General features: G+C 42.4%; 1 protein-coding gene across 1 annotated transcript; it reads left to right on the top strand.

The window, feature by feature from the left end:
- The first annotated feature begins 17,184 nt into the window (after positions 1–17,184).
- Positions 17,185–21,537, top strand: RNASE10 (ribonuclease A family member 10 (inactive)). The gene is made up of 2 exons (XM_055289541.2): positions 17,185–17,286; positions 20,480–21,537. The coding sequence occupies exons 1-2, from the start codon at positions 17,277–17,279 to the stop codon at positions 21,133–21,135; spliced, it is 666 nt and encodes a 221-aa protein (XP_055145516.2). The 5' UTR covers positions 17,185–17,276; the 3' UTR covers positions 21,136–21,537.
- Positions 21,538–21,861: the final 324 nt, after the last annotated feature.

Genomic DNA, 21,861 nt, shown 5'->3' with positions numbered 1-21,861 from the left:
ATTTAGCCCATTTACATTTAACGTTAATATTATTATGTGTGAATCTGATCCTGTCATTATGACGTTAGTTGGTTATTTTGCTCGTTAGTTGCTATAGTTTCTTCCTAGCCTCGATGGTCTTTACAATTTGGCATGTTTTTGCAGTGGCTGGTACCGGTTGTTCCTTTCCATGTTTAGTGCTTCCTTCAGGAGCTCTTTTAGGGCAGGCCTGGTGGTGACAAAATCACTCAGTGTTTGCTTGTCTGTAAAGTATTTTATTTCTCCTTCACTTATGAAGCTTAGTTTGGCGGGATAGGAAATTCTGGGTTGAAAATTCTTTTCTTTAAGAATGTTGAATATCGGCCCCCACTCTCTTCTGGCTTGTAGAGTTTCTGCTGAGAGATCAGCTGTTAGTCTGATGGGCTTCCCTTTGTGGGTAACCCGACCTTTCTCTCTGGCTGCCCTTAACATTTTTTCCTTCATTTCAACTTTGGTGAATCTGACAATTATGTGTCTTGGAGTTGCCCTTCTCGAGGAGTATCTTGTGGCGTTCTCTGTATTTCCTGAATCTGAATGCTGGCCTGCCTTGCTAGATTGGGGAAGTTCTCCTGGATAATATCTTGCAGAGTGTTTTCCAACTTGGTTCCATTCTCCCCATCATTTTCAGGTACACCAATCAGACGTAGGTTTGGTCTTTTCACACAGTCCCAAATTTCTTGGAGGCTTTGTTCATTTCTTTTTATTCTTTTTTCTCTAAACTTCCCTTCTCTCTTCATTTCATTCATTTCATCTTCCATCAGCGATACCCTTTCTTCCAGTTGATCGCATCTGCTACTGAGGCTTCTGCAATCTTCGCGTAGTTCTCGAAACTTGGCTTTCAGCTCCATCAGCTCCTTTAAGCCCTTCTCTCCATTGGTTATTCTAGTTATCCATTCTTCTAATTTTTTTTTCAAAGTTTTTCACTTCTTTGCTATTGTTTTGAATTTCCTCTCGTAGCTCAGAGTAGTTTGATCGTCTGAAGCCTTCTTCTCTCAACTCATCAAAGTCATCCTCCATCCAGCTTTGTTCCATTGCTGGTGAGGAACTACGTTCCTTTGGAGAGGAGAGGTGCTCTGTTTTTTAGAGTTTCCAGGTTTTTTGCTCTGTTTTTTCCCCATCTTTGTGGTTTTATCTACTTTTTGTCTTTGATGATGGTGATGTACAGATGGGTTTTTGGTGTGGATGTCCTTTCTGTTTGTTAGTTTTCCTTCTACCAGACAGGACCCTCAGCTGCAGGTCTGTTGGAGTTTACTAGAGGTCCACTCCAGACCCTGTTTGGCTGGGTGTCAGCAGCGGTGGCTGCAGAACAGTGGATTTTCGTGAGACCACAAATTCAGCTGTCTGATAGTTCCTCTGAAAGTTTTGTCTCAGAGGAGTACCCGGTTGAATGAGGTGTCAGTCTGTCCCTACTGGGGGGGGTGCCTCCCAGTTAGGCTGCTCAGGGGTGAGGGACCCACTTTAGGAGGCAGTCTGTCCGTTCTCAGATCTCCAGCTGCGTGCTGGGAGAACCACTACTCTCTTCAAAGCTGTCAGTCAGACAGGGACATTTAAGTCTGTGGAGGTTCTTGCTGAGTTTTTGTTTGTCTGTGCCCTGCCCCCAGAGGTGGAGCCTACAGAGGCAGGCAGGCCTCCTTGAGCTGTGGTGGGCTCCACCCAGTTCGAGCTTCCTGGCTGCTTTGTTTACCTAAGTAAGCCTGGGCAATGGCGGGCGCCCCTCCCCCAGCCTCGCTGCCGCCTTGCAGCTTGATCTCAGACTGCTGTGCTAGCAATCAGCGAGACTCTGTGGGCGTAGGACCCTCCGAGCCAGGTGCGGGACACAATCTCCTAGTGTGCCGTTTTCCAGGCCCGTTGGAAAAGCGCAGTATTAGGACGGGACTGACCCCATATTCCAGGTGCCGTCTGTTTCCCCTTTCTTTGACTAGGAAAGGGAACTCCCTGACCCCTTGCGCTTCCCGAGTGAGGCAATGCCTCAACCTGCTTCGGCTCGCGCACAGTGCGCTTCACCGACTGTCCTGAACCCACTGTTAGGCACTCCCTAGTGAGATGAAACCGGTACCTCAAGCAGAAATGCAGAAATCACCCGTCTTCTGTGTCGCTGGGGCTGGGAGCTGGAGACCGGTGCTGTTCCTATTCGGCCATCTTGGCTCCCATCATTTTTTTTTAAGAGATAGAATCTCGTCTGTTACCCAGGCTCCGTGGAATGCAGTAGTATGATCATAGCTCTCTGCATCCTTGAACTTCAAGCCTCAAGCAATCCTCTTGCCTCAAACTCCTGAGTAGCTGGGACTACAGGCACATACCACCACACCCAGCTAATTAAAAAAATTTTTTTTGTAGAAACAAGGTCTTGCTATGTTGCCCAGGCTGGTCTCGAATTCCTGGCCTCAAATGATCCTAGCACCTCAGCCTCCTAAAGTATTGGGATTACAGGCATGAGCCAACGTACCTGGCCTTATATTATTTTTAAACATTATTTATATAGAAGAATCAAATTTATTCTGTGCAACTTTGGAGAGTTGACTAGGACAGGAGATCCCACTCAATATTAGAAAAAGAGCTCTACAAAAAAGACATTGTTACATTACATTCCTGAAATGTTGAAATAGGGGCTAGAGGAGTATTTGACAAAGCTGTAGAGAGAAATATTTGAACCTTATGACCTCTAAAATTCAAGACATTTTATCTGCAAAAACCTGAATAGCAACAATTATAGTTCCACAACACTCTGGTTCTACAGAAGGAGGGTGGGATGTTACACTGTGCTTTCATGTTTCAATAATTGTGTATCTATCCATGCATGTCCACTTCTGCTTGACCCAACTGAAGTGGGACCTGAGGAGCTGGGGTGCTAGGGCAGAAAGAGTAAGGTCTGTGCCTGATCCTAGACAAAAGTGGAAGCAATTCACTGCTTCATCTGTCATGGAAGGGCAACTCTAGCTTAGCAAACTGAGAAATTTTCAGGCTCAACACCAGCAGGAATTTAATTGGCAGCAAGATAGACCTCAGGGGATTGAGGCAATGATTCAGAGAGGATGGGTGGGGTAGGGTTACACAGGAACTTTAGAGAAAGAATGGTTTGTGGGTGGAAGCCTTGGGCAGAGGTGCACTCAGCAGAGAAGAAGCCATTTGTTCCAGAACAGCAGTTTAAAGGGGGTGTGTTTTGTGTGGGCAATGGTTTATGAGGAAAGGGTTTATGGGGAAGTAGCATGTGGGGCTACTAGCAGGCATAGAAACACTTGTTGAGAAATGTTGTTCATAGGGGGATTGCTTTGCTGTGCCCAGGAGCAGGTAGTTTGGTGCAGTGAAAGAGGCTAGAGAGGCAGAAAGAAGGGTCCTAGCTGCGGCCTTAAACACACACACACACACACACACACACACACACACACACACACACACCAAAAAGCAAGGAAGAACCCCTTATCCTCTCAGCCAAGATAAGCAAGCACTGTTACCAGTTAGGTGTGCTTAGTATGGATTTTATACATTTTAGAGAAAATTTCTAATGCCCATTTGTCCTGAACTTTTTACTTGGAATATCTTTAAGTTTACAGAAAAGTAGAAAGGATCATGTAATGAACACTAGTGTACCTCTCACCTAAACCATCAGTGTCAATAATTTGCTACATACATTTGTTTTCTCCTGAGCCATTTGCAAGTAAATTGCTGCAGACAATTTGCTTATCAGTCCGCTTTTGAATATATTGGCATGCATCTCTAAGAATAAGGACATTCTCTTACATAATAGCATTGCCGTTACGAAGATCTTACCTATGAAGATCAACATTAATTCATAAGATCTGCATGTGTGTTACTTATCAGTACGTCTTATTATGAATTCTAAATGCTTTCCCTTTTCTTATTTCTCCAGTTGTCATCTTTGAAGGTAAATCCTCAACTGCCTATCTGGCCAGCCAGGCCAGGCCAAAGTACCTGTATACTGGGTGAGGGGATAAGAAAGACTCTCTCAAAGAGCACAGGAACTTGGAAGCCTGTCAGAGGTCGCCTCTCACAGAAGCCCAGGACGCTTCCTTCCTGCTGAGCTAATCTTAACTGCCGACCTCCATGCATTGCTCAGGGCTCCCTCCCTCCCTTCTTCCCTATTTCCTTCCTTCCCTTTCCTCTCCTTTCCCCTCTCTTTCACCAAACCTTAACAGACCACTCTTCTGTGCTAACTTCTGTGCCAGTGTATTAGTCCGTTTTCATGTTGCTGATAAAGACATACCAGAGACTGGGAAGAAAAGGCGGTTTAATTCGACTTACAGTTCCACGTGGCTGGGGAGGTCTCACAATCATGGCAGAGGGTGAAAGGCACTTCTTACTTGGAGGAGGCAAGAGGGAATGAGGAAGATGCAAAAGTGGAAATCCCTGATAAAACCATCAGATCTCGTGAGACTTACTCACTACCACGACCAAACCATATCAGCCAGTATCTGCCATCCCAAGTGAACTTAGTCTGTGAACTCAAAATAGTTCTGGCCAGGCACGGTGGCTCATGTCTGTAATCCCAGAGCTTTGGGAGGCCGAGGCGGGGGGATCATGAGGTCAGGAGATAGAGACCATCCTGGCTGACATGGTGAAACCCTGTCTCCACTAAAATACAAAAAATTAGCAGGGCGTGGTGGCACGTGCCTGTAGTCCCAGCTACTAAGGAGGCTGAGACAGAAGAATGGCTTGAACCCAAGAGGCAGAGGTTGCAGTGGGCCGAGATAGCGCCACTGCCCTCCAGCCTGGCAACAGAGTGAGACTCTGTCTCAAAAAAAAAAAAAAAAGTTCAGAAAAGGCAGAGTTTCTTCCAGTGAGTCATTCCTTTCTTTGGCTCTGTAACCCACCCTTTAGGAGCATCTTGCAGATGGAATGGGTTGTCCACCTGGTGGCCCTACCAGGGTATATGGGCTTGGCATGGAAAAAGCCTCTGCTCTTTGGATCACTAATATTACCTTGATCATCCTCATTACCTGACCAGAGCACTAGACACAGTTTCATGAAGAGAAAGCAAACCCTTTCATCCTGAAATTTTAACTCAGCTGCTCCTCCCATGGGGTGATTCTTGGTGCAGGGGAGATATCGATTTGCAAACTGAGGGGCATTTGTGTCTACCTTCTTGACTTAGGTGGTTTCTGTTTTGTTTCTCGTTATGGTTGTTGGCTGTCCTTTCAAGGTTGTTTCTACGCGTCAAATGTGAAAATGAAAGTCTGTGAGCTAATTTTAACATGTCAGACATCTTACTGGAAACCACACTTTACTCTGAATAAGGCTACAACATGCTAACTAAAACTAAGTTTGTTTGAACTATTCAAACCATTGTGGTCATCTCATTCTTACTAAAAACTCTTTTTTGGTAAGTTTTATTTATTTATTTTTATTAGTACAAACGGGAAAATAAAGTGGTGATTCATAGGTATAAATATTATATGGCAAAATTTCTTCAACACTTGAAATTATTAGTACCACCTGAGAATTAAATCAGGTCAAATCAGCATTTGGTAAATAGTAGTCACCATTTGTAGAATTAAACCATCCAAACTTCTAATCTATCAACTAGGGCTAAGGACTCACACACTTCAGCTCTGGGGACCAAAATGCCGGCTTCAGGAAGCATAATTATTTTAGCCTCGATACAATGATGGCATAATCAATCAAGTTGTATCTTGCCTCTTTTCTCTCACCTAAATTTGACTCGTGTTATTATTTATTGCAGACAGTTTTGCAAGCTGTCTTTAATCCTATCTTGGAACGAGGTGGAGTATAAAAGAATACAAATCAACAAACATGCTAATGCATTTTAAGAAGGAGATAGGAGAGTTTGGAGATTGGAAAGGGAAATTCTAAATTTTGAGAATTGCTTTCTGCTAAGCCATCATTGTCCAGGAGTAAGACACTAGCTCAGTTCTTAATTTCAAGTCACAAATGTTTTCCCAAGCTTATCCTGGCCCGAAGGAACTGTGGCGCTGCTGACCACTGATGCTCACCAAGCAATCATCTGCTTGAGGTTTGGTCTCCCACTTGAGTCAGGGAGAGAATGCATGCAGCAGGTTTATTTTCACTGCACATATTTTTCAGTGTAGATCTTGTTCATAGTTTTAACTGGGGATTGGTTGCTGTGGGTCAGTCTCATGAAACTGAAAAACTCGCCAGACACAGTGGCTCATGCCTGTCATCCCAGCACTTTGGGAGGCCGAGGCAGGCAGATCACCTGAGGTCAGGAGTTCAAGATCACCCTGGCCAAAATGGTTAAACCCCATGTCTACTAAAAATACAAAAATTAGCCAGGTGTGGTGATGGGTGCCTGTAATCCCAGCTACTTGGGAGGCTGAGGCAGGAGAAGGTTGAACTCGGGAGGTGGAGGTTGCAGTGAGCTGAGATCACACCACCGCACTCCAGCCTGGGCGACAAGAGCGAGACTCCATCTCAAAAAAAAAGAAACTGAAAAACTCAGATAAGATCAAGTTTGCACCTGTAAGTTGAGGATAGGATCCAATGTATCTTGGATAATTGTGCGGCCTCCACCTCCTGAAACCCTTTCTGGGTGGCCATCTGGCTTTTTTGGACATGGTCCCCCATATACATTTGTTAAGTTACAACTATATCTTAACAAATATTTATAGGGACCTATGGGGGCTGGCAATAATAAAAAGGGTCTAATAGGTTGGGCAACCCCATCTCTACATCTGTACAAAAAATTAAAAAATTAGCTGGATATGGTGGCACCCGCCTGTACTCCCAGCTACTTGGGAAGGAATTTTAAAAATTTTATTTAAAAAAAGGAAAGAAAAAAGAACCCATGATGATCAAAAGATTAGAAGCTACCAGTTTAGCTGGTATATCTTCTTCAGACTTTAGAGGTTTTGTCATTTGGATTGAATGCAGTTCCCACTGAAACTTATTTGGCCTCTGTCTGAAATTGAAATATCACATAGTGACAATTGTTTGAAAATTTCAGCTCCCCTTCTCCTGCCTCCTCTTCAGCTCTGAGTATTTCCACTCCCATCTACTCATGGCAGTATCTGGCCACTGCCAGGCCAGAAAGGGATCAGGAAAAGGCCAGTGTGTGGGGCAAGGCTGACTTCCAACACTTGAGCTAGCACAGAGCCACTGAGCATTTCCCTCCCTAGGGCTCCCTCTTCCTCAAAACCGCTAGTGTTTTGCAGATCCTCTCTCAAAACAAAACAGGAAGTCAGAGGTGGAGCAGGGAGTGGTTTGAACTACCGGTTTTACTGGAAAAGGATTCCTGTCCCAAACCTCAAGAGCAGGTTCTTCGATCTTGGGCAGGAAAGAATTAAGGACAGGGCGCAGAGTACAGTATAGTTAAAACAGTTCCTTAGAAATTACTCTATTACAGAGTAGGGCATCCTCAGAGAGCAAGAGGAGGAATGCCCCTACTTTAAATGTAATGCTTGCTTGTATAGGATATTAAGGTTAAGAATAGTTTACTTTGGGAGGCCGAGGTGGGCAGATCACGAGGTCAGGAGATTGAGGCCATCCTGGCTAACACAGCGAAACCCCGTCTCCACTAAAAATACAAAAAATTAGCCGGGCTTTGTGGCGGTTGCTTGTAGTCCCAGTTACTCGGGAGGCTGAGGCAGGAGAATGGCGTGAACCCGGGTGGCGGAGCTTGCAGTGAGCCAAGATCGTGCCACTGCACTCCAGTCTGGGCAACAGAGCCTGACTCCGTCTCAAAAAAAAAAGAATAGTTTACTTTGTTATAAAGGCTTGTGATCAAGTTGTGACAGGCTATTAGTATTGTTATTCTCTGGTGTAACTATTGATTTCAGCAATAATTTATGAGTGTAGTATTATCTTTAAAGTGAAACCCATCTTTGTTTTTATGTATTTATTTGCTTACACCTTCACCACCACAAGAAACCCTCCCACCCACCTTTTTTTTTAAGACAGAGTTTCACTCTTGTCGCCCAGGCTGGAGTGCAGTGGTGCGATCTTGGCTCACTGCAGCCTCCACCTCCTTGACTCGATCCTCTTCTATCCTCTGGATTCTCTCACCTCAGTCTCCACGCCCAGCTAATTTTTATTTTTATTTTTTTATAGAGATAGGGTTTCACCATGTTGCCTGTCACGTGTGTCCGTGTGAAGAGACCACCAACAGGCTTTGTGTGAGCAATAAAGCTTTTTAATCACCTGGGTGCAGGGGGACTGAGTCCGAAAAAGGAGTCAGCAAAGGGAGATGGGGTGGGGCTGTTTTATAGGATTTGGGTAGGTAGTGGAAAATTACAGTCAAAGGAGATTGTTCTCTGGAGGGCAGGGGCAGGGGTCACAAGGTGCTCAGTAGGGGAGCTTCTGAGCCAGGAGAAGGAATTTCACAAAGTAATGTCATCAGTTAAGGAACAAACCGGCTGTTTTCACTTCTTTTGTGATTCTTCAGTTGCTTCAGGCCGTCTGGATACTTATACGTGCAAGCTTGGGCTCAGAGGCCTGACATTGCCCATGGCTGGTTTGAACTCCTGAGATCAAGCAATCTACCCACCTTGGCCTCCTGAAGTGCTGGGATTACAGATGTGAACCACCATGCCATCCAAGAAACCCATTTTAAAAATAAGAATGCCTTTTTCCATTAACTCATTTCCTCAACCATAAACATCTTGTGATTAACAGTGCCCAATTTCCTGGGAAAGTAACCCAGCAGGTTTGGCTTCATCTGGCCTTTATTCAAGATGAGTCACTCTGATTAGGACACCTCGAACACTGGTGCAAAAACGCAAAACCAAACAAAACTGCCTGAACTTACTCATTACCCCCTTCCTTACGAAGCCAGCAGACTTCCTTTTTGTAATTTCCTTCCCCTTCAAGTTTCCTTTCCTTTCCCCTTCTTTCTTTTTCCTTTCCTCTTTCCTGTCCTTTCCCCTTTCCATTCCTTTTCTTCTCTTCTCTTCTTTTCTTTCCTTTCTCCCTTCCCTTCCTTCCCCTCCACTCCCCTCCCTACTTCTCCCTTTTCCCTCCCTTCCCCTCCGTTTCCCTTTCCTCCCCTCCTCTTCCTTCCTCTCCCCTGCTCTCCCCTCCCTTGCTTTCCCTTCCTTTTCCTTTCCTTTTTCTTTCCTTTCTTTTCCTTTTCATTATGGAAATTTTTAAACATGCACTGAAAGTAGAAAGAAGTGTATGATTAATCTCCAAGTGCCCATTACATGCAACTTCAACAGTAATCAATATTTTGCCCATCTTGTTTCATCTCTTCTCCTTATTTTGTTATTTTTTCTTATTTGTTTATTGCTGCAGTATTTTAAAGTTAATTGTGAGTTTATTTTTAATGGAGTCTCTGTCTGCCCATGGTACAACTTGAGGCTGGGCAGAGGAAACCAAGTTCGATGAGTCCAGCGCCTCCGCCTGCCTCCCTGGCTCTCCATTGCTGCCTCACGGTTGGAATCAGGTGCGAAAGCTATTTCACAACCCGATATTTATTCTTCTCATAAATGTTGTTGACTACCTTCATTGTTCCACACACTTTGCTTGGCACTGAGGACAGGAAGAGAGATGGCATAGGAAGCTCTCAGCTCAGTGTGATGGAAGATAAGTAAAAGGGCAATCCTGATAGTTTGGCCTGATTATTTCCACAGGTAGAAGAGTTTTATTTACCATATAGGCCTTCTTAAGTTTGCTTTGTAAATCTAGAGCCATATACTATTCACAAGGCCACAGAATGAACTTCTTTCTAGAAGTTTCCTTAAGAAATCTCAGACTGACTTTTAAAAGCCTCTATTATTTGCTATTGTGAGGTTAGAAAAACCAAGCTCAAGAATCTCTTTCCACCAGATTTTTACCCACAGTACCTATATATTTGGATGAATTTCTTTCTTCTCAAGGTTCTCATATTTTCTTAAAGTTTCTTACCTGCCAAGAAGGTAAGGAACCAAGAACTAGGAAGTGACCTTCCTCACCTCCTGCAAGACTGCAACTCTGTAAGCCAGATCCCAGGTGGGTTTTCCAGAGAGGATTTTGTAGGCATTGGCTCATCAAAGCTGATTAAATGAGCACCATTCTCAAAAGTGACATTCTGGCCCACACCTTGGTTGTGTAACTGTTTTTCTGTTATATCCTGGTAAAAAAGAGAAAAGATTCTTGCTGAACCTATTCAGATAACTATACTGTTATAAAAAGTAAGAAAGGAGGTAAGAGTTTCTGAATGCTTAATTGGAGTATGTGGGTCAGTAAGAATCAGTTATCATTTAAAAATGTTTATTTTTGATAAATATTTTAATTTTCAAAAGCACTAACTTATGAATTAGAGAGATTTTAAGAAGACAGGAAAAAAACCTTGTTTATATGTTCAGAATAGACCATTAAAACAACATCAACATTAAAGCAGAACTTTAAAACAATATTCCAAACAAATAACTACAACGTTTCTTTATCAGTTCATTCAGTTTTACATAATTCATTCTTATTCTGTGGAAACTTGAGTTAGCTGTCATGAGGCGGTTTTTTTCTAAAAAAAAAAAAAAAAACTAAAATGAGTTTTGGAAATCTGGAGTCAGTCTACAGGTTTGATCTAAAAATTTTTTTTTTTTTTTTTTGAGATGGAGACTGGCTTTGTCACCTAGGCTCCAGTGCAGTGGTGCGAGCTCTATTCTCTGCAACCTCCACCTCCCAAGTTCAAGTGATTCTCCTGCCTCAGCCTCCCAAGTAGCTGGGATTACAGGCCCCCGCCACCACTCCCTGCTAATTTTTTTGTATTTTTAGTATAGACAGGGCTTTGTCATGTCGGCCAGGCTGGTCTCAAACTCCTGATCTCAGGTGATCCACTTGCCTCGGCCTCCCAGAGTGCTGGGATTACAGGCGTGAGTCACTGCACCCAGCCGGATCTAAAAATTGTCTAAATGATGTTAGCTCAAAAGCCTATATCCAAGTATATGCTTTGAAGTATCAGTAGTTTGAAATATCTGGTACAATCGTTTTTCATGAGGCTTTGAGACTGTCCTTCTTTATTGAAGACATAAATTTTGGCCTGTAATTTATAGCAGAGCCTTTAGGCAAACATTAGAGTAAAGCAAAAACTATCTGTAGGTGACAGAGCTTTAAAATGACTGTGGTTAGTTTATTACCAATAATTTTCAAATGTGAAAGGTTATGCAGGCTCATGATAAGAATAATGCAACTTACAAAGAAATTTGGTTATTTCTTCAACATATACAACCAGATTATAAAGTCATCTCCAATAATTTTTAGATGAAATATCTCTAAAGATAATGATTAAGCCTATTTCACAGAAGACAGTGAATATTACTTACATTGATAAAAAATGTTTGAACTTTTTTTTTTTTTTTGAGACATTCTGTTGCCCAGGCCGGAGTGCAGCCTCAACACTCTGGGCTCAGGTGATCTTCCCACCTCAGCCTCCAAAGTAGCTGGGACTACAGGCACACACCACCACACCCAGCTAGTTTTTCTATTTTTAGTAGAAACAGGGCCTTTCCATGTTGCCTAGGCTGGTCTCAGACTCCTGTGCTCAAGTGATCCACTTGCCTCAGCCTCCCAAATTGCTGGGATTACAGGTGTGAGCCACTGCACCTGGCCTGAGCATGATTTTTATCAAGGATGACACCCAGAATATCAGAGAGCTGGCATTTTTTCTAGCAGAGGTATAGGCTGTGAAAAAACAAAGAACTTCTTGGCAGGAGTGATTCATAGGTTAGATGTGATTTTGGGGAGCTCCTTTTGTAGACTGTTGGTTCTGGAATTTTCTGTTGCACCAGAGTGGCTGTGGTTTAACGGTTCATATGTTATTAGCAAAACTCTTGCAAGGTTGCAGAAGCTGCCCAAGTCACTCAGTTAGAAAAAACAAGACATAATGTGATAACTCCCCCAGAGAGTAATCCACGGACTGAACCCATGGCTACCATGTTCAGGCCCTGAACAGGTAGAAATCTAGATCAGAGGAACTACAATTATTACAGAGGCGGAACAAGGATCGTAAGAATAAAGTAGCAGCAGGCAGAGTTAAGAAGGGTTGGGTTCTATAGATTGTGAGCAGGTTTGTGTAGTTCATTTTACAAATGTGAATTGTGATTCTTAATAATAACTAAAAATACCTATCTTATATATTCAAGATTGTTTTTGGAATCACTGGTAACCAAATGTTCTCTAGGTCCGTGAGGAAATGATTTCAACTGGAACACATTATCAGGGTCTTGGTAGACGCTAAAAAAGAAAAAACAACGGGTGGAAGTCAGCAGATCAGGGCCTCATTCCTGTTCTGCCACCCGCTACCTGTGTGGCCTCAGGTGAGTCACTTAACAGCTAGAGGCCTCAGTTTTATTGTAAAACCAAAGGTAATTTGAGACCTTCTTACTTGGTGGGGAAGTTGTGAGGATCACATGAGGTTACTTATGTGAAAATGAACTAAAATGTAGAGCCATCTGTTTAGGCCCCCAGAAAGCCCAAACAGCACTTTTATACGAATGAGAAGAAAGGCTCTTCCTTCTGGTGAAGTCAATTCAGTGCTAGTTTGTACGGTTTGGTTACAGAGTATAGGTTAGATTTTCATTTCTATTTACCCCCTTTGCTGGCTACCCTTAAGCAAAGCATAATCTTCAGAAATGTTTCTGTAAGAAGAATTATATTACATAATATCATAAGAAAGCCTTTTCTAGCAAGATGTTTAATAGGCTAGGTCCCTCTGTGTTTGGTGGGTAGACTGACGCTATGATCTGCACACAATTGAGCCCTCTGGGAGCCTGATGGAAGACTGTGCTTAGTTAGATACTGGGTCATCTCAAATAACATGGCAGTTGCTGAAAAAGTGCCCCCTCTCCCACCACAGACTTTGTTTATCTGGTGGGCATGTGAAAGACAAAAACTATAGGAAAAAAGATAATGGCTTCTTTGGGACCCACAACAGAGGTTAATTCCTTATTAGAAAAGCATTGTTCAGTATTCTTTCCCTTCTGCTGTTCCCATGTCTCGCATCCCAAGAGAGACCTCATACCTGGAAAGCCTCCATCCCACAGCTGGGCTGGATTCTTATATCCAGTCAACTGGAGCAGCTACAATTGCAGAATTAAGGAAAAAACTCATGTGTGCACAGTGTAGCAAGACCCTAACCATTACTGATTCTTTCAAACGCTGGTTCTCAACCACGTCACCAGATCCAGCCTTTCATAGCAAACATGTTGTTTCCCTTCTATTATCCTGAAGTGTAATTCATAGATAACATAACACATTTACACACATAAACCCAGGTGATCTATTCTCAGTCTGAGCACTCAAACTATTGCTGTTAACAAATATCTTCTTTCACTCCTGCATTATGTTTTTCCTCTCTACTGTGTCTTTACTATCAACAAACAAGCTATTATTTCACCCATCTTGAAAACAAAACAGAGTAAAAAAAAAATCTTCTTTTGACACTGTCATCCAGTCTCATGTCTTTAGGTACATAACCATATGCTTTTATGTCTCTCTATGTCTCAAATTTATATTTCCAGACTAGACTCTTCTGAACTCCGGATTGCTATATCCACTATGTTCAACTACCACTTGACATTTCAACTTGCAGTTTTTTTTTTCTTTTCTTTTCTTTTTTTTTGAGATGGAGTGGAGTTTTGCTTTTCTTGCCCAGGCTGGAGTGCAATGGTATGGTCTCGGCTCACTGCAAACTCCATCTCCCAGGTTCAAGCGATTCTCCTGTCTCAGCCTCCAAGTAGCTGGGATTACAGGTGCCCTCCACCAAGCCAGCTAATTTTTGTATTTTTAGTACACACAGGGTTTCACCATGTTGGCCAGGCTGGTCTTGAGTTCCTGACCTCAGGTGATCTGCCTGCCTTGGCCTCCCAAAGTGTTGGGATTACAGACCTGAGCCACCATGCCCGGCCAACTTGTAGTTTCAATAGACATGTTGAACTTAACGTCAACATGGGGTTGAGTTGGGTGGAGGAAGATTGCAAAGATACACACCAAAATGTAAATAACAGTAGGATGAGGGTCTTGTGTGTGTATTTGTGTGTTTCTATATACTTTTATGTAAAACTTCTATAATGAGCATTAACACTTTGAAAAACTTTTTATTTCGAAATAATTATAGAGTCACAGAAAGTTGCAAAGATAATACAGAGAGTTCCCATCTACCCGTCAACAGTTTTCCCCAGTGGTTATAACTCACTTAAAGAGTACAATATCAAAACCAGGAAATAAACATTAGTGTGATGTGTGTGTGTGTGTGTGTGTGTAGTTAAAAGTCATTTTATTATGTGTTTATTCCTGTAACCACCACTGCAATCAAGATACAAAATTATTCCATCACCACAAAGATGTCCCTGGTGATACCTCTTTGTAGTCACACATATATCACTATCCCAATGATCCTGCAACTATGAGTCTGTTCTCCATGTTATGTAAATGGAATCATACAGTACATGGCTACTTGATGATACATTTTTTTCACTTAGCATAATGCCCTTGAGATGTATCTAATTTATTGTGTGTATCAATAGTTCACCCCTTTTTACTGCTGAGTCATATTCCATGGTACATGTACCATGGTTTGCTTAATGCGTCACCCACTGAAGAACATTTGCTTGGTTTCTAGGTTTTGAATATTATGAAGAAAACTGCTATCTTATTTCTGTGCAGGTTTTTATGTGAACATATGTTTTCATTTCTCCAGGTTAAATGCCAAGGAGTGCAATTGCTGGGTTGTATGGCAGGTATATACAGTTAGACAGAAGGAATAAGTTACAGTGTTCAATGGCACAGCAGGGTGACCATAGTTATCAATAATTTATTGTATATTTCAAAATGATTAGAAGATTTGGAATGTTCTCAATACAAAGACATGATAAATGCTTGAGGTAACGGATATCCCAATTACTCTTATTTGATTATCGAACATTGTATGAACGTATCAAAACCCCACAAATATGTACAACTATTATGTATCAACAAAAAAAGGAATCTGACAAACTATTTTACAAAGTGGCCATAACATTTTATATTTTCACCATTGATGTATGTATGTACCCAGTTTCTCTGCCTCCTTGCCAGCAGTTGGTATTTGCGCTATTTATTCTTTCAGCCATTCTGTTAGATATGCAGTGACATCTCGTCACTCCAGATCTCTGAAGTTCTCTCTGCAATTCTGTCCTCTCTGGTACTGTGCTCTGTGAACTCCAGTTGCCTTGGCTTCCTTGGACCCCCAGTTTTATCTCCTCAGCTCAGGAAGACTGGCAGACTCTGCCTGGGTCTCCCTCTCTGTGCCACAGCCTGAAAACTCTTTCTAGGAAATAAGCTGGGAGAATTGTAGGGTTCAGTTTTAACATCAATCTTTTCTACCTCTATCTCTTCACACCTGTCTATCTGTCTGTCTATCTACCTATCATTTATCCACCATCTATTTATTTATCATAAATTTTTCTTAACTAGAAGCCGGGGGTTTTAGTATCAGAACTGCTATTAGTTATCTGTAGCATTTGGGACATTAACTTACTTGAGCCACTTCTTTGTTTGTGAAATGAGGTTCATCTTACATCAGCCTTCTCATAATTCCTTCTATGAGATTCCAGGATACTGGTTGACTCTTCTAGAAGATACCGTGAGAAGTGTTGGTAGCTACGGTCCTTAGTATGTGCTATTTCTAAACAGGAAAGTGATACTGATTGGGTGGGTAATGAGCATGTGTTGGTAATTGCTGTGTAAGAGCAATAACAACGACAACTAATACATTTAGCCTTTAAAATGCAGTGTCTTATATAATATTTACAACAGCCCTGTGAAGTAAGTGCTACTATTATCCAAATTTATTCATTTTTTATTTAAAAAACTTTTTTAGTATTATAAACCATTTTATGTCCAAGAACGATTCAAATTTAGAAGATGAGAAAACTGTAGCCTAGAAAAAGAAATGAAAATGAAAATTAAAAACCTGTACAGTCTGAAGGTTATGCTTATGCAGACTTAGGTTCTTTCTTTATATTTAATTAAAGGTTAATTTCAAATGATCTGTAGTAGTAATGAAACACTTTAGTTATAAAGAAGCAGGTGATGCGTGGTTGTTGAATACCTTACCCCTGCTGACCTCAGACTGCTACTGGGCTCAGCAGATAATTCTTGATTTTCTTTTTGCATTGCAAATAGACCTCACCAGAATAAATGGGCAGAATAGACACCAAAGAGGGCTAGCACAAGCAAATGTGAGGGTGAAATGCAGCAAGTGCCTTGCAAAAGGAAGTGCTCAATACTGGTAGTTGGTGTTATTGTTCTTATTGCAAATTATAAACACCAGCACTGCAAAAAGTCAGCCCAGTAGACTTTGTAAATCACAGAAGTGGCTCCTAGACCACCATTTGAAAACTTCTGCCTGAAGGACTGAGGAAAACATCTTCTTTTAATTTTTTTTATACCACAGTTTAAGAAAACATCTTCTTAAAAGATCGTGTTTATGTCTACAGAGGATTTTTATAGTGCCTTAACAGTCTCCAGAGTGATTTTAAAAATATTATCTCATAATGACAATTTCAGCTAAAGAAGTGAACCTTAGGATCAACATTGTAACCCTCCTGGTTTTATTCACCCAGACCATAGGGACTGATAATGATAGTGCTGCTTTGGATAGTCTCCTATCTAGGGCTAAATGATCAGATTTGCAAAATCTGGATATTCTTATGGGAATGTGGTTATTGGCTGGGGGAATGGAAACAGGGAGTAGAGAGTGGAAAACTGGATAAAGTTATAGGTAAAGATATGTGAAAACCCATGATTGTCTCAAATACTCTAAATCTTGTCATAATACACTTGTAAAGTGTGAAAAGCAAAATAATCATGTTGGAGAGATGGCCAAATAAAGGCCAAAGATCTTGACACTGTAGAAATTATAGGAGAGGATTAAAGGAAGTACATGTGGCAAATATAAGAAAAGACTAAACTTGAAATTCACGCACAAGGTCAGGCTGCATAAACCACAGGATAGTGGGTGTAACTCAGGAGCGGAACAATTGATCCATGAAACAAAACTATCTGCAGTTTCCCAGGCTGGAGACATTTCCTGTCTTGGGTGTCTGGATCTGTCTCGGTGCCCAAATAGCCTCACTTCAAAGTGTTTGTGAGAACAGAAAGAATTGGCTGAGTGTGTTTGTTCAGTGCTAGGCGGAGGAAGTGAAAGGGGGAGTGGGTTTAGGAAGTATGTGTTTAAGAACACGTGGACCAGCAGAAGATAACCATTTTTCTTCGGACTAGCAGCCAGAGCACTGCTCACGAAGAAGGAAACCCTGGGAGGGAAGAACTTGGGGAACGAGAGGACACAAGAATCTCTGCAGCTGCTTATGTATGTAGGTAAGCCACAGAGGTGTTGGGTGCCTCAAGAAACAACATGGAAGTCCTCTCTCTTTTTTATTTTTTATTTTATTTATTTATTTATTTTTTTGAGACGGAGTCTCGCTCTGTCGCCCAGGCTGGAGTGCAGTGGCGCAATCTCGGCTCACTGCAAGCTCCGCCTCCCGGGTTCACGCCATTCTCCTGCCTCAGCCTCTCCGAGTAGCTGGGACTACAGGCGCCCGCCACCGCGCCCGGCTAATTTTTTGTATTTTTAGTAGAGACGGGGTTTCACCGTGGTCTCGATCTCCTGACCTCGTGATCCGCCCGCCTCGGCCTCCCAAAGTGCTGGGATTACAAGCGTGAGCCACCACGCCTGGCCTCTTTTTTAAAATAAATAATTTTTTAAAAAATTTTCAACTTTACAAAAAAAATGCGATAATAATTCAGGGAACTCATGAATATTCTTTATCCAGATACATTTTTTTTAAACTTCCCTTATTTATTTATTTATTTATTTAGAGATAGATTCTCACTACGGTTGCCCAGGCTGGGGTGTAACAGTTGGATCATGGCTCACTGTAGCCTCAACTTCCTGGGCTCAAACCATCCTCCCACCTCAGCCTGCCTGGTAGCTGGGACTGAAGACACACGCCACCATGCCAGGCTAATTTTTTTGTATTTTTTGTAGAGACGGGGTTTCACCATGTTGCCCAGGCTGGTCTCAAACTCCAGGACTCAAGTGCTCTGCCTGCCTCGGTCTCCCAAAGTACTGGAATTGCAGGCAGGAGCCACTGCGCCCAGGCTCCCCTATTTATTTTTTATCATTTTCTTTCTCTCTCTGTAAACACACACATGTACACATATCCATATATCTATATTCCGAAGCATTTGAGAGTATATCGCATACGTTGTGCTCTTTTCCTCCTTAATATTTCAGTGTGCATCTCCTAAGAAGGATATTTTCTTAAATAATCAGGGTACAGTTTTACATTCAGTATATCAAACACATATATACAGTGATTCTCCCTACCCAAAGTTTCAGTTACCCATGGTCAACTACGGTCTGAAAATATTAAATGGCAAATTCTAGAAATAAACAATTCATAATTTAATGTTGCATGCTGTTCTGAGTAATGTGATGAAATCTCTCACTGTCTCACTCCATCCTACCTGGGATGTGAATCATCTCTGTGTCCAGCGTAATCATGTTGTAGACATCACTCACCCATTAGCTACCTAGTAGCCGTTATCAGATGCACTGTCACGGTATTTCAGTGCTTGTGTTCACATAACCCTTATTTTACCTAATAATAGCCCCAAAGTGCAAGAATGATGATGCTGGCATTTCAGATATGTGAAAAATAACCCGTGAAGTGCTCCCTTTGCGTGAAAAGGTGAAAGTTTCTCAACTTAATAAGGAAAAGGGGGGGAAAAGAACATATGCTGCAATTGGTAAAATCTACAGTAAGAATCTTTTATCTGCAAATTTTGAATAGTATATTGTTATAATTGTTCTATTTTATTAGTTGTTAATATACATTGTCTAATTTATAAATTAAACTTATGTAGATATATATGTTTTGGAAGAAAACAGTGCATATAGGGCTTTAGACATTCACTGGGGTCTTGGAACATATTCCCTGTGGATAAAGGGGACTGCCATAATACTCTTATCTACTACAGAGATCATAATTTTATCAATTGCCTCAATAATGTTCTTCATAGCAATTTTTTTTTCTGGCAGGGAATGTGTCTCTTTGTTAAGGGGATGAGACTGGCCTAGCAAGACAAAGATGCACGCTCAGCTCTCCTTAGGATCTTCTTTTTTTGAGACAGAATCTCACTCCGTCACACAGGCTGTAGTGCAGCGGCACCATCTTGGCCTTCTCCCGGATTCAAGCAATTCTCGTGCCTCAGCCTCCCCAGCGGCTGGGACTACTGGTGCATGGCACCATGCTGGCTAATTTTTGTATTTTTAGTAGAGATGGGGTTTCACCATGTTGGCCAGGCTGGTCTTGAACTCCTAACCTCAGGTGACCCACCTGCCTTGGCCTCCCGAAGTGCTGGGATTATAGGCATGAGCCACCAAGCCTGGTCTCCTTAGAATCTTTATGAGTAGGGGAACCCCTAGCAGGTCAATTGTTTGATTTTCTTTGGTTTCATTCTTATTCCATTTCTTCCCTGAGAGTATAAACCTAATCAGCAAGACTACCCAGGTGTTAAGAGATCTGTAGTAGTAGAAGGAATCTGGCTTGACAAGATGTAGCTTTAGCAGGGGCCTGAGATGTAAAATTGGACGTCTTCCCTCCAGCCTCAGCTTAGGAGTAAGAATGGACTGTGGTACTTTTTCTATTCCTTTTTATCTTTTGTGGGAAAGGTGGGTAGCTAGAAGAGTAATAGATACTTGAATGAGCAAAACCAAATTTGGGTTAAAAATAAAGAGATGGTCTTCTGTGGTAAATCTAGTCCTATATTGAGAATAAGGCTTTCTACAAGAATTTCCCTGAAGGAGAGTGTGACACTGCACACACTTGTCTTCTCAATCATTCTCTGGTTATTTGGAACAAATTTCTGTTTAAGAATCAATTGATGTCAGGGGCATGGTGGCTCACACTTGTAATACCAGCACTTTGGCCAAAGTGGGATGATTAATTGACCTCAGGAATTCGAGACCAGCCTGGGCAACATAGCAAGGCTCGTCTCAAAAAAAAAAAAAAAAGGGCTGGGCATGGTAGCGTGTGCCTGTGATCCCAGCTACTTGGGAGGCTGAAGCAGGAGGATCACTTGACCCTGGGAGATTGGGGCTTCAATGAGGTATGATGGTGCTACTGTACTCCAGTCTGGGTGACAAAGCAAGACCCTGTCTCTAAAGGAAAAAAAAAAAAGAATCAACTGATGTCAGCTTTCCTCACTGATTTCCCATATGTAAGTTACCTCAGAACTGCTTCCCCTGGTCATCTTCCTACCCTTCAAGAGAAGGAACATGAGGAAACTTCCACATTTTATTACACAGCAACAGGGAACGTGGTGGGGAGGAACAAGAGAAATGGGAAAGGAAAGAGAAATCACTGCCTTGAAGAGGGTAGAGTAATGTGGAGAAGAGAGAGGAGACCCCAAATGCAATGCTGTAGGGCTTAGGGAGACTACAGTCTCTACTAGAGCCAATTTTGATCTCAAAGTCACGTTCTTCCATTTCCCGCTTCCTCTCCAGGCAAAATGAAGCTGAATCTGGTGCAGATCTTTTTCATGTTGCTGATGCTGCTGCTGGGCCTGGGGATGGGGCTGGGGTTGGGGCTTCATATGGCTGCAGCAGTCTTGGAGGAGAGTGATCAACCGCTCAATGAATTTTGGTCCAGTGACTCACAGGACAAAGCTGAGGCCACTGAGGAGGGAGAGGGCACCCAAACCACAGAAACGCTGGTGCTTGGCAACAAAGAAATGGTGCAACCTGGCTGGCCAGAAGATCCCATCCTCAGTGAAGATGAGGTTGGAGGAAACAAGATGCTCAGAGCCTCAGCTCTCTTTCAGAGCAACAAAGACTATCTTAGGCTTGACCCGACAGATAGAGAATGCAATGATATGATGGCACACAAGATGAAGGAGCCCAATCAGAGTTGCATAGCCCAGTATGCATTCATCCATGAGGATCTAAACACAGTCAAAGCTGTCTGTAACAGTCCTGTCATTGCCTGTGAGCTCAAAGGGGGAAAATGTCACAAAAGCTCCCGACCTTTTGATTTGACATTGTGCGAGCTGTCCAAACCAGACCAGGTCACTCCTAACTGCAATTACCTAACTTCCGTTATAAAAAAGCACATTATCATATCCTGTAATGACATGAAGCACCAGTTACCAACTGGACAATGAAGCAGCTCATCATCTTTTTTTCTTCACCTTCTCCTATTCCTCTTCCTCTTTTACTTCTTCTTTCTCATGTAGTTCTCCTGATCTTAGGTATTATGCAGATGTAATTCTTCCTTGCCTTATGAGTCACCCAACTTGCATTTTGTTCCTAGGATTAGAGATGGTAGAATAAGGTGATAATGCCTAGTTTCTCTAAGCTCTCCGTCTCTCCTTTCCCTTACCCTGGAAAGGAGTAAGAGAAGAGCTGCTGTAGTCCCTACTGTAGTCCTGACCATCCACTTGTTTCCTGCTCTGAGTTTGTCTCTGGATGTGGACTGGAAGAGTTTAGTGTATCCTTTACCCATGTTCTTCCCTGCTACCCACCCTGAGCCTCTACAACAATTACATAAGACTTGGGTTTTGCACAACTGCACTTCTCTATTGTGGATGTAGTTAAAGTGATTCTATCTGAAACGGCTTCTGGAGGACCAAGTGGAACAGGCTTCCTTTTCTGAGCTTGGAAAAATTTAGGGCCTAGGTTTGGGGGTCTGCTGGGGAGGTGGTGTGGTGCTGTGGATCAAGATAGAACATGGGGCCAGGCGCGGTGGCTCACGCTTATAATCCCAGCACTTTGGGAGGCCGAGGAGGGCGGATCACGAGGTCAGGAGATCGAGACCACGGTGAAACCCCGTCTCTACTAAAAATACAAAAAATTAGCCGGGCGTGGTGGCGGGCGCCTGTAGTCCCAGC

This window comes from Symphalangus syndactylus, chromosome 8 (genome assembly GCF_028878055.3).
Source record: "Symphalangus syndactylus isolate Jambi chromosome 8, NHGRI_mSymSyn1-v2.1_pri, whole genome shotgun sequence".
In the NCBI taxonomy this organism is placed as follows: Eukaryota; Metazoa; Chordata; class Mammalia; order Primates; family Hylobatidae; genus Symphalangus; species Symphalangus syndactylus.
The sequence above is the reverse complement of the archived record's forward strand: the minus strand, read 5'-3'. Positions and strand labels throughout refer to the sequence as shown.